This window comes from Ceratosolen solmsi, unplaced genomic scaffold (genome assembly GCF_000503995.2).
Source record: "Ceratosolen solmsi marchali unplaced genomic scaffold, CerSol_1.0 scaffold6, whole genome shotgun sequence".
In the NCBI taxonomy this organism is placed as follows: Eukaryota; Metazoa; Arthropoda; class Insecta; order Hymenoptera; family Agaonidae; genus Ceratosolen; species Ceratosolen solmsi.
In genome coordinates this window covers 8,820,387-8,834,163 of record NW_011948414.1, presented here as the reverse complement: position 1 = coordinate 8,834,163, position 13,777 = coordinate 8,820,387, and the positions used below count along the sequence as shown (strand labels likewise).

The window sequence follows — 13,777 nt, the reverse complement described above, 5'->3', positions numbered from 1 at the left end:
TTTATATATGATTGAAATATTTTTTATAAATTTTTTCTTTTATTACTAAAATTAATGACATCGTAAGAGATTTTAATTTTTATTCATAAGAAAACATTAATTGATACTTATTAAAATTTTAATATACATGAACGAATGGATTGAATTTTGGTTACCCAAAACACTTTTTTAATCAAAAGTTGAATTCAATACATATATTAAATATTAAATTGTCTAAATATCATATTTCATGCATATATATATATATATATATATATATATATATATTGTAGCTTTGAATTATTATCAAATACGATTTTTAAATATTTTTATTACAGTCATATTGATTGATCTATGCATTGAAATAAATTGACAATATAACTTGTAAATCATTATACATATTGTAATATTATATTATCAATTTAATTAAATGTAATTTACTAGTTCGAATTAGTTAGAAAACTGATACAATTTTTGGATTATAAAAAATATTAATTATGTAGATATATCGAGATGTATAAAGATAGTTTACATAACAAAAAAAGTAACTGTGTTTAAAAGCGAATATTTTAGAGCACATTTTAACGAACTTAAAAGAATAAATAATCATAAATGTAGATATAATTTTTCGCGTGCTTTGGCTGTTAGAATTTTATTTTTCACTAAAATTGTCGTATCGCAAACTTTGTAAAATTACCATACTCTATATTCGTTGTATTCTAATTTTTTCATCTTCAACTGTTTATATATATATATATATATATATATATATATATAGAAATTGTATATAAGAATGATAAAAAGAAGAAACAAATATTGGTAGTATTTATTATCCATAGCATTAACTTTTTTACTCTAAATATTTAGAAATTGTATAAATTCCAAACAAAATAATCAAAATAAACTTTGCTTATTTTTATGTTATTATAAAAAATAAAAATATAATTTTGCAAACAATTTCATAAAACATAATTTAATTGAAAACTTAAATAACAATTTAATAAATAATAATAAATAACATAGTATTACTACTATAACTAATAATTATTGTCATAATGATAATAAATATATTTTAAAAGATATTTAGTAATAATTTTACAATTTAATTGCAGTATGACAATTTCATTATTATTATTTTTCTATTATAAAATCAACTCAGTAATATTGAATTGTAAATGCATGTATTAAATGTAATAGTAATGTTTCCTCTCAACTTATTAATTTACGAAACATCAATATTTTATTATGCAAGAATAAATAACATAATTATCATGACATAAGCTAAAGTTAATATTTAATATTAAATAAGATATTCAGTATCGTTAATAAATTTCGTAATTTTTCCCAATCCAAAAATGAGTTGCATACTAATTAGACGTAATCAATAAAATACGTTTAAGTGAAATTATTTTTATTTGATATCATAAAATACATCATACATTAAAAAAAACGTATCTTTTAACTGTCATAAAAATAATATTATATTTAAGAAATTTTTTATTTGATAGTAATTTCAATTAGTACTTAAATATATAAAAAATAAAAATAAAAATTTTAATACTTATGAATGAAATTATATTTATATGTTATAAAATTGCATACACAAAGATATTATTTTCAAAACTTGAAATTGTGAAAATCTGTAATACAAATTTTTAAATATTTAATAAAATTTCATAAAACTATCTTTTATATATTTATATATGTTAAGTTCTTGATTTTATTATTCAAATCGAGAAACTGATTTATTATTTTTCTATTATTCATTTTATTATATTTCATAATTATTATATTCATAATTATTATATTTTGTATCACATGCCGCTATTAATATTTAAATAGATTAAACGTATATCGATAAAGTAATAAAACTATTTAAATTTATAACACATATATATATATATATATATATATATATATATATATATATATATTTGATTATCTAATTATTTGTCGTGGATAGAGAAAATAATCGTGGTATTTATTGAAATAAAATAAATGTTCATGGTATTTATAGATAAAAACTCAAAAATTAAGAGCTGCAACAGTATAATATTCGTTCAAAGTTTTCTTATTTGTAAATGTCAGAAATTTCCATGTATACTTTTGAATATACAGTGATTCATCAGTATTATTTAATAAAATGTATTGTTAAGTTGTTTCTCATTAAAAATAATTAGTTGTAATTTTCAAAAAAGAATTTGTTATTATTTGTGACTAATTTGTATTGACAATAATCATATTAATTCTGTATGTTCCAATGCAATCGTTCTATATTTATTTATTATAATAATAAATAAAGAATATTTTTCCAAATACATTTATCATAATATAAAATAATTTCGAAAATTATTACATTATAATCTTTATATTGAATAGCCATTTAAAAGTTATAATCCGCACAAATATAGTAATTGCTTATAAGTAAATATTATTATAATGTTATTAATTTAATAAATAAATAAATTTTTTATTTATTTTATATTTGTATATACGTCATAGCTTGCATTTAATTATTGTCGTACGGCATTCACAATTACAGGTAAAAATGAAACTGCACAAATGTTCTCAGTTTGTATAAATTCCTTTATCGGTACTACGAAAAGTAGTCAAAGCAGTAAAAAGAAATATCAGATATAAAGAAAAAAAAATAAGAAAAAACGAAGCTGTAAGTAAGAAAAATGGAAAGAGAAAGAGAGAGAAAGGAGCGAGATGAAAATAACGACCTTCCCGGCTGTCTGACATCAACTGTGGCAGTGTCGTAGAGTAGGAGGAGGGCCACTGACACACTTGGGATTTGCTCTTCGTCGGTTGTGGACTCAGGTCCCAACCAGGCCCTGGCTTAGTTCTCGACTGGAGATCGTGTGAATCGCTCGCGCTCGTCTTATCTGTGCCTCTCTCTGTGTCAAGATGAGATACTGTTGCCGGCAATGATTAGCCAACGTGTGTCACGTGACGTTAATGACTGTTTCTGATCTACTGGTCCAATTCGTCGTACGCATGTACCTGTTTAACCGGATCTGGATTTTCTTCCATGGATTCCCACACAAGCTTCGAAGAAGAGTTGGATTTAGGATAAAATCGATGCAAAATTTGTGATTCATGACTCCGGCTAACTATCAAAACTTAATTTCCAATTGACATATAAGTATCACTTTCTTATATACAGATTTTCAACATCGTCAATTTATATCTAATCAAATAAACTTAATCGAAGAATAATTTATCACGTGACCTTCTTTTCGAATGATTGACTTGATAATTATACATAATTATTATTTGAGGTTAATTTAACTGTGACTAAATTTATTTTCAACCTTCATTATTTAAAAATATAATATAGGAACTGAAGGTTATAAAGTTATCATTTACAATTTTATTGCTTGATAAGAACTATTAGTGCATTTCTGTAATGGAATATAAGTTATTTCTATACTTATCGGTTAATACTAAACGTATTTAAAAAATGTACAAAATTGTAGAAATCTTTGTTGTGATCATCTTAATTGCAGTATCGAATGGGAGCATTTGGAATTTTGAAAATTTTCAAAATTATTCTAAAATTTTTGGACTTTCACCGAATGAAAGTAATAATGAATTATGGCATGGAATTTTAAAGGATTGCAGTAAGAAGATAACTTTTTCTTGTATACAAAAGAATGCCTACAACTACCTCCAACAGACTTTTGACGATCGCGATAAAATAACCGTGTTTGATGGATTCAGTTTAACCAGAAATAATTTAGACTATGATTCTTGCATTAAAGATAATTCAAAGTGCAATGTAGGAAAAAATACCGATGAACTTCACGAGAAACCCATTTCTGATAACGATGTTAACGATAATAATATTGAAGAAGATCGAGCTATGGAGCATGAAGAAGCAATAGAAAACGAGCATCTTTCACCTTTAGAGGAAATAACGAATGCCATGAGAAGTAAAACCGTTAGATTTTTGGCTACCAGAGACTACCAGATACAGCTACCATCTTTCCTTGGCGAAGGCGTTAGCCTTCAAATTAGTCCTCGTGAGATCGACAGCAGTGGGGCTTTAATTCGAGTAGATTTCAATAGTCAAGAAATTAGTAAACAACAACAGGGACGACTCTTTTTAAAAAAAATCAGTAAGTTCCAGTTAATTCACAGTTATAAAAGAAACAAAAAAAAGAAAAAAAAAAATAACACACGTACGTGATGAAAATAACACATAAATATTTGACCCACTAGTATACATTAGTGATTATATTATCAAAATGCCTAGCAGCTATGAATAATTTAACTCAAATAAATGATACTATGGCTAATAATTATTATAAAATTAAAATTTCAATTATTTTATATATCGCTAATTTATACGAAATTTCTGTATCTATATTTATATTAGAATAATATAGCATTTTTCTCATTTTTTTAGTTATTACTTTAATTATGTAACAAAAATATTTAGTATCGTACTATTATAAATAACAATTACTAATAACAATATTATTTTTTATTACCGCTTCAGTTATCATTCTTAATCTTATTACAAATTTTAATTATTGCTTATATTTTTATTAAACATATCATCATTGGTATATAATTTACAATAGAATGACGCTATAATAAAGGCCTACCGACAATTAAATAAACAATTTTTTTTTCTAATTACCTTATTTAACATTTACGATTTTGTTTATATTACAGAAAAGCAGATACAGAACAAACTTTTAGTAGTATTTCTTGTGCTTATCCTGCTTATCAAAATAATAAAATTAAAGTTTATGTTTGTTATTCCATTCTTATTTGGTATTGGCACAGCAAAGAAATTGTTTCTTAAATTATTGCTTTTCTTCGTCCCGGCATTCGCACATGTGTTCAAACTTTGTTCAAGCTATTACAGCTCTCACGCTACGAAATATCATCATCATCATCACAAGGTAAAGATTTTAAATATACTATGCAAGATATGGTAAAAAATTAATTTTTTCAATTTTTAAATATATAGGCTATATATAATCAAAGTAGAGACATTTTATAGATTCTTACAAGTACATTTTATGCTACTATATTATATGCAATGCACACTATGAAAATATTTTATTGTTCTATCTGTAGATTCTACCTGAAAAAATTTGTGTATTAAAACATTAATACGAAGGAACTATTAATATAATCATAATTAAAAATTCACATATAATAAAATTATAATTTGGATCATAAATGTAATTCAAAATTTTGACATTTCCTTTATAATTATAGAAAAAATTTATAAATTGAAATATATATGGGTTTCCAGTATTATATTCTGTATATTATATATAAAATAGTTTATCCGTATTTCATTATGAATAATTAATGAAAACCATGACTTGAATTTTAATATTAAACATTTCTGTCGATACTTCTGTATTTCATATTGCAGAAATAACGTTCTTACATATTAATATTTCGTCGGTTTTATATTTTCACTTTATTAAGCACAGAAAATTCAATATTCTCAAGTTTTTTTAATTTACGTTTCATTTTGGTTTATTTTGCAATTAAGAATCGTAGAAAAAAATACAATATTAAAATATATATATATATATATATATATATATACATAAATAAAGTATATAATAAAATTTTATATTAAACTGCATTATTTTATAATCTATTAATTTATAAGATATTATATATCTGTGTGCATAAGACAATTTTATATGAAATAATTTCTATTTTACTGTATAAGCTAAATAACATTTTTAACAAAAAATTGTATTATAAACGAAATAATTCTAATTTTTATTCAGTTTGAGTGCTTATTTCCTTAATATAAATTCTATATTTACTACATTAATAATTATTTATTTACTCTATATTATGCGCAGATATAATAAAAAATTTATAAATCATTCAGAACATTTTTTAATAACAAAATAATTTAATAACACAAAGAAATATAAAAGTTTTATAAAATTTTAGCGTGTGAATAAATTGTAAAAACTTACTAAATTCTATATTTAATAATATTTAATCATTAAATTGTCCATGAAAAGATATTCATTATAGTGTAATAGGTTCTCCATATTCTTATAATATTGTTCAATCGAATTGGTACATTTTTTCATGTATAATAGCGTAAAATTTATGATTTTATAACAAATCTATTTAAAATTTTTTAAAAGAATTCATGTAATATACCACCCAAATATGTTTATAATTTATACTTCGATGTTCTATTTACATTTTTCACGTTACATGAATTTTCAAATAGATTATTAATATTTATATTACAGTCATTAAAAATTACACTAATTTTTAAAGTTAGTAATTAATTATAGTATTAAATTAAATCTATTCGTAAATTGGCATTGAATAATAATTTGAAAGATTATATTTATACGCTTCCGTTGAATATTTTATTGGCAGTAAAATATTTTTATCAAATCCAAAGAATCTCTGTGCATCACCTTGCGTAAGCCATATTCTATATTCAATGCGATTTCTCAAATATTTAAATGAAAATTGTTAATAGTAACATTCTTTTATTATTTATATGAAGAGCTTTACATTTATGGTAATCGAAATATTAATTTTAAACTAATATATAAGTGCACAGATTATCACTATATTATTATAATATAATGCATAGTAGGAGAAAATAGTAAATAAATTTTATTTTTAGATTGCTCATCATCATCATCACATTCCGGTACCGGTTCCAGTATCTTATACAAAACCCGTCTATTATGATCATCCACCACCTCATTCGCATATACTAGAAGATGATTTTCCCGGATATGACTATGCACATCCGCATATCCAATACCGCAAAGACATCGAAGAATTAAAAGAATGGGGTATAGAACCTTATGATGAATCTTATGATCAAATAGCGCCTCAGTCGGGTGTTATTTATCCTGGACCAACACCACCAACGAATCCAAATTTATTACCGAAATTCGGAAATACCTTTGGCATACCACCGTCATCATTTCCAATTAATTCTAAGCCAATGAGTTCCTCAGGAGTGTCGGATAAGTTACCACCATTACATCTACATTCACAGAATCTTGCTTACTCGGGATATGGGCCATCATTACCAGCACCAATACCTTCTCCTGGCAGACAACCTGTATCAGTGAATTCACTTCCTGTAGGAGTTGTCGTATCATCCGCATTTAGTTCTACGAAGCATCCGAGTGTTCAACCTGGAAAACAGCAAGGTTTCAGTAATAGTAATGATTTCTTCATCCAACAGCAACAGCAGCCTCGGCCAGTATTTAATCAGCAGAGACACGATCAGAAGCCATCTATGTCTCAAGTTCGAGGTAATTCAAGACAAGTCATTGTTAAATGCTTATTGAAAAAAAAAAAATATTTATTTTAATGAACCAAGAAGCCAAAATATTTAAAGTATAGGAAATTAATATTTTTAGTAATTGGCTATAATATTATAAAACTCAGCAGATATACGTAATAAAAACTTGTTTAATTACGTTTGTGTATTAGCTTACATTAAAAATTCGGTAATTTTCATTATACAGAGTATTCATTGTACTATACGACTATTAACATTAACAATGACCGTAATAATAATAACGAATAACGATAATAGTAAATAAAATAAAGTAAATATAAAAATTATCAGATATTTTGATCCTGATATATTATTTTGATAATAGAGAATGTAAAACTTAGTTTTTACGATTACAAGAACAATATCCGTTGAAATATCGTTCAACAAATTGAGAAATTAATTTAATTTGTGCTAGAAAAAATGATTGTTCCGTATACCATAATACTCCTTGTATATAAATTTCTACTTTTACGATTTACGAACTACTTGCCTCGATATTTCCAAATAACATTTACATTTCTGATAATATATTCGTCAATTTACATATTGATCTCGGATAAAAAGAAGAAAAGAAAATAAATAAATAAATAAATAAATAAATAAATAAATAAATAAATAAATAAATAAATAAATAAATAAATAAATAAATAAATAAAATAAGCAAATACTGCAAATATGTTAGGTTATGCTTAAATGTTAACATATTTCTATTAAAAATTCTAGCAGTAGCCTTGCCGTCGCATAAACCCTATGATGACGACTTTTATGGACCAATTATTGAGAGACTGGATGAAATATTCAGCCAATTGAAGTTCCTGGAAGAAAGTTGCCGCGAGAGACTCGTTTGTAATATGTATAAGAATCCAACGCTATATTCGCCCCATAGCAATCTTGTGTCCAATGAATTGTCAAGGTATATAAAGAAATTTGATTGAAATTGTCAAATTCAATTGATGACTTTTATTGTATTGATAAATTTATTAGAATACTTTGCAGAGAATGTACATTCTTAAAGTGAAAGCAAATGCAAAATTGTCTCTTATGTGATTCAGTTTAATTGGAATAGGTCACAAATGAAAATTCATCAGAATTACTAACTTACTAAATAATTGTCTGATTAAAATATATATTAATTTGCATTAACATAAAGAGAAAATTGAATTCAACTAATAAATTTAAAAATACACGTACAAATATATACAATATGCAATACTAATAATAACAATCAATAAGAGTCAAAAATATTCGAATGTCATTTTTTTTTTTACGATTTTTAGGCACATTATTCGTTTACTCGCTAATTTCTTCTAAAAGATATTATGTGAATTAATTTAATTTATCTAGAATTAATTTCGCCTATAATCGACACATTTATACAAAAGAATGATATTTTTTAGGAATACCATAGTATTTCAAAAAAGTAATTAATCTAAGCGTCTAAATCTCATATAACCTAATATATTGCTTATTGCAAGTCCTTGCACATTATAATAATCAATAAAATAATTATGTTGAAATTGTACGTAGTATTAAATAAATTTACAGCTTCATAAAACGATTTCAATGAAGTGTTAGTTACGTTAGTTAGCGCGTTACGTTTAAATTTCCTCTTGAGCGCCATAGCACTGATACGGAGAAAAAAATCTTCTTCAAACAGATCGCGCCCTTCTCTCTTCTCTCTCTCTCTCTCTCTCTCTCTCTCTCTCTCTCTCTCAACAGCTTCTATATTTTTGGATAAGACGTCGCGGTGCAGTGGAGAAAGGCACAACCTACGAGCCCAACTTAAATTCGCGCTCGTCGTCCAATTGGGTCATCGAGCCCGTACAACTGCGTTCTCCTCGAATTCCATCCTATTCATTTTATCACACATTCATATTCTTTTAATCTTTGTCTACCTCATTTGTAAATTATTGTTGATTTAACAAATTATATCTTCCATGTACCTTTACCGACATTAGCGCTTGGTGGCTGGTCATGTACATTTTTTAAACAGTTAGCCCGAAAGTATTTCCGGGTTTCACTCCGAATTATACTTATGTATGCAAGCGAGTGACCAAAATTATATATCCACCGGTGACTTAGAATTTCTTTATTGCATAGCGTAATGAGGCTAATAATGTTTTGTTACTCGAGTGGCAGGGTTTTCATTCTAATTAGGGTTTCCTAAATATTTGAAAATTAATTGAGGATGTGGATGATATTAATAATACATTTCCACACACGCATACACACACGCACACACGCGCACACACACGCGCGCACACACACACGCACAAATTCTTCTGTTATTTAAATACATAAATAACGTAATGTATAATTACATGCACGAAATATTTATATTTATCGTAGTAATTGTTATCCAACATTAGTATCAAGCATTAATAAGCGTAAATAATTTATTTGCATTAATATTCAGGGAAAGGACTATTTTGAAAAAGATTGGTTATTATTTCATAAAATTTGTAATACAATTTAATGAAATTTCGATACTGTATTAATTTTTTTTATTAAAATTTTAATTTGAAAATTAAAATTAAATAAAAATTTTAGGTTTAAAATTTTCATTTAAATTCAACTAGCATTAAATATTTATATTATAATAATTATTTTGTCAATTAATTAATGTTTATAACTTAAACAATTGATATTTCATTCAAATATATCATATCTCGATATTTACAATGAATATAATGAAAAGCAAATGAGAAAATTGTTCGCAGAAAGTATGATCTTTTAAACTTATTAATCATTTATTCATAAATTTATTTATCCATAAATATGGGACGTATCATAAAACTAAAAACAACGCCTAAATATATTTATACTAAAGTATATATTTTACAATTGCAGAGATCCGCAAGAATTACAACAAGTAAATTCCATTTCCGGTTCCAGCCAACGGTTTCTCAGATACCTTAATGCCGCACGATTAGGTCAAGACGGTGGCGACTGTTTGCGAGCGTTTAACTGCAGTAGCAGTAACAAAATTAATTAAAAATGCATCCCATTATTAGCTGAATAACATAGATTTGAAATTATAAGATGAAATAAGTTATAATAATGTTTCATTATATTTTTTTTTTATATTTTTAATATACAAGGATCCTAAATTTATCTTAATGTAATTTTTAATCTAATTGTTCTTTTTTTTTTTTGTTGCGTAAAAATTTTATAAATTAATTTTTATTTCTTATATGAAAAGTGACTTTCGTTATGAAAATACTAATTAATGCGAATTATCATGTTGAACAATTTAATTTGAATTATTAATTATTCTTTGAAAATTATTTGCGGTTGGGAAGAAACGAATCTATACATAAGTCAAAGGTTTAGCCTAGGTATGTTTGTATGTATGGGTATAAGCGCGTATGCATTCTCGTATGCATTCTTGTATGTGCGTATAGATATTTATGCATAATAGTTGTATTAAAAATATCCGTTCTACAAAATATGCATTTTATATATAAGGCAAATTTACTATTTAGTCTAGAGATTTGATAAAAATATGGAGATAACACGAGGATATCAATTTTTCTCTTTTTTTTCTTCTCTTTGTCGTATATGACATTAACAATTTATTACAATTTAATTTTTCACAAATATTCAAAGGCCAATAGTAAATACTTATTAAAGAAAAATATTTGAATTTACCGGATGAAGAAGAAATGCTTTCTATGTAATTCATAGAATATTGATATTGAAATATAGATGTGGTTATCAAATGTATAATAATATATAATTATTTATAAAGATAAATTTATTAAAAAATTATTTATTAATATTAAATTATTATATCTTATAAGTAGACCTAATTTATAGCTTGGATTTACTTCATTTGTTACTAAGCCTCTGAGTGCCATTCCCATCCATTGAAACTAGGACAAAATCGTCCACGACACAAAGAAGGAAACGAGTGAAAATTTTCTCATATAAAAAAGTTTTGCATTGCTTTTTAATGATTGTATTAAGTTTCAATGTATATTATTTATTGTTACATAACTTGTGTATAGGTGTATTTGTGTATATGTGTTCGCATGTGCTATTATTAATGTACAATAAACTTCTAGACAAAAAACTATAATTATGATTCCCTTCGATTCACTTCATCAGCATCGTATTCAACGATATTTATGTTTAATGTATTATATAATATAATAATGTTTTTAAATTAAAATTTTTATCAACCAATAATATTTCTGTTTTAAGTAAAACATTTTTTAATATTAATTATTAATTTAATAAATATTGCAACTGTTATATACATACAGGTTAGAATGTAATCAACCTATTTAAAGATTTCATAAATTACATTTTCACTCATTCATTTACAATTATCATATAATTTGCATATGTACAAAGTGAGCCAATTAAGCATAATTTGATTTATTCATCAATATAAATTTCTATTTTTAATGAATTTCGAATAAAGTTCTTGTAGTTATTTAGATATTTGAGTAATATATTAATTATTGATCATCCCATATTTATATTGTTATAATTATTGTATTTGTAATTACTATATCGAAGATCATGTACTCATTTATACTTTTAGTGATATTGAAATATCCTGAAGATTGTAAAGTAGACATTAAAAGAATATGCTTATTAAGTACAATTAACGGACCTATTTACTGCAGGTAATAGTACAAGAGGGATAGGCGAGAGAGAGAGAGAGAGAGAGAGAGAGAGAGAGAAAATCTAAGGACATAGGATAAACATTACTCATTTCTTTATTCTGCTGTTTCAATTTATGTATGCATATTCGAATAGATGAAATTGTTCAAAATTATTATAACTCGTGTTTATAATAAGTACGTTTATACATAAAATAAATTGTCGTATCTGTTAATTTCATCATGACCTCTCAATAACGACTGCCTAAAATCGAAAAATTTTTTTAATAATATTAAACTTTCCCATGTTTTCTAGTTTATGAGTAAGTACGGTTAATCTTTTATTGAAAATGAATGCTGTAATCGCGTAGTACTCAATAACGGTATAATAGAAAAGGGAGATGATTGTTTATAAGACTTTACATCGATTCATCATACTTAACAAATAAATTTGAAGTTTAGTATCAAATTTGTGTTTCATATATATTTTCAAATACACCCGTGCAATTCTCTTGAATTAATTCGTTAAGTAAATTATTAGAATGTACAACATTTACACTAAACATATATAATCAAAAAATGTTTATTTAAATAAAACTTTAATTATTCATTTACTTTAAATATTTAACATGTCAGTACTATATTTATATTCGAGTATCGGAAAATTTTAATCACATCATTGTTATTTCATTGAATATAATTTCTAGGCTCGATATTAATTTTGAAGTCATCAAAAAATGTCTTCCTATTCAATGTCCAACAATCTGCTTAAAATGATCGATCCAATTAAATATTTATAAAATTGAATTAATATTAAACATTCAAAAGATATACAAGAAATATAAAATTAAACAAAAAATTTATAAAAATAAGAAAAATATAAATATTTAAATGTATATGAATATTTTACACTTACTATTATACAAATGCCGTTAACAACAATGCCACAATTACTATTCAATAAATATTAAGGAATGACAATTGAAAATCAAATACAGTTATAAAGTAATAAAATAACATATTTATCTATAATGTAAAAATAATACATAATTAGAGAATAATATTCAAGACTTGGCTCATTCGACAATGCTTTGATTTCTAAACAAGACCGTCTATAGTACAAAACCAAGTGACGAGTGCTTTACTAGAAACAGCTCCATCGGTTTACAATAGGAGCACATGCTTAATTTCATTCTTAATTTTATAGGAGTACATACCTAATTAACTAATAATAATATTGGATAATAAATGAATATGATTTTAGTAACTGAATATTGAATAAAATCATTTATACATAAATTAGAATTTCAATTGGTTTTTTGGTAGTAATATTTTTATATTAAACAGAGTCAAAATATATTCAGCTACTGATTGAAATTAGATAGTTCCATATTTGCTGGAATAGTAAAACGAATGTCATCATATAAATTCATAGCTTTAATTGCATATGTAAGTAATTGAACATAATTGAAAATATGATAAATACATGAAAAAGAAGAATAGAAGAGATAAATAATATTCCTTTCTATTGTAAATAAGGTTTAAATAATAAAGTTATTGCTTATTAATTGTTAACATTAACATTTTACATATTAAATATAAGTATTTTATAATAATTTTATAATACAATAATTATGTATTTTTGTAGTATCTTATAAAAATTAACAACATTATCGCTAATACTTGTCTAGTGTATTGAAGCAAGATTTTTGCTGGACACTACGTTTACATATTTATATTTTATTTATTAGTATTTTTATCTTAGAGGCTTACCAGCATCTATTACTGTTTCTCAAATATTTATTTCATATAAAGAATGATACAATTTTTTACTCAATTATTTTTGGATTCAATGTATTAT

General features: G+C 24.6%; 1 protein-coding gene across 1 annotated transcript; it reads left to right on the top strand.

Moving 5' to 3' along the window:
• The first annotated feature begins 3,434 nt into the window (after positions 1 to 3,434).
• On the top strand, positions 3,435 to 10,314 carry Osi17 (DUF1676 domain-containing protein Osi17). Its single transcript, XM_011507413.1, has 5 exons — positions 3,435 to 4,103; positions 4,666 to 4,898; positions 6,629 to 7,274; positions 7,961 to 8,216; positions 10,154 to 10,314. The coding sequence occupies exons 1-5, from the start codon at positions 3,446 to 3,448 to the stop codon at positions 10,296 to 10,298; spliced, it is 1,938 nt and encodes a 645-aa protein (XP_011505715.1). The 5' UTR covers positions 3,435 to 3,445; the 3' UTR covers positions 10,299 to 10,314.
• The last annotated feature ends 3,463 nt before the right edge of the window (positions 10,315 to 13,777 follow it).

Excerpts from the sequence above, each read along its gene's own strand:
- Osi17 (XM_011507413.1), top strand. The coding sequence starts at position 3,446 with ATGTACAAAATTGTAGAAATCTTTGTTGTGATCATCTTAATTGCAGTA. Across the intron at positions 4,104-4,665 it reads ACTCTTTTTAAAAAAAATCA|AAAAGCAGATACAGAACAAA; the intron begins GTAAGTTCCAGT and ends TTTATATTACAG. Across the intron at positions 7,275-7,960 it reads ATCTATGTCTCAAGTTCGAG|TAAGCAAATACTGCAAATAT; the intron begins GTAATTCAAGAC and ends AAATAAATAAAA.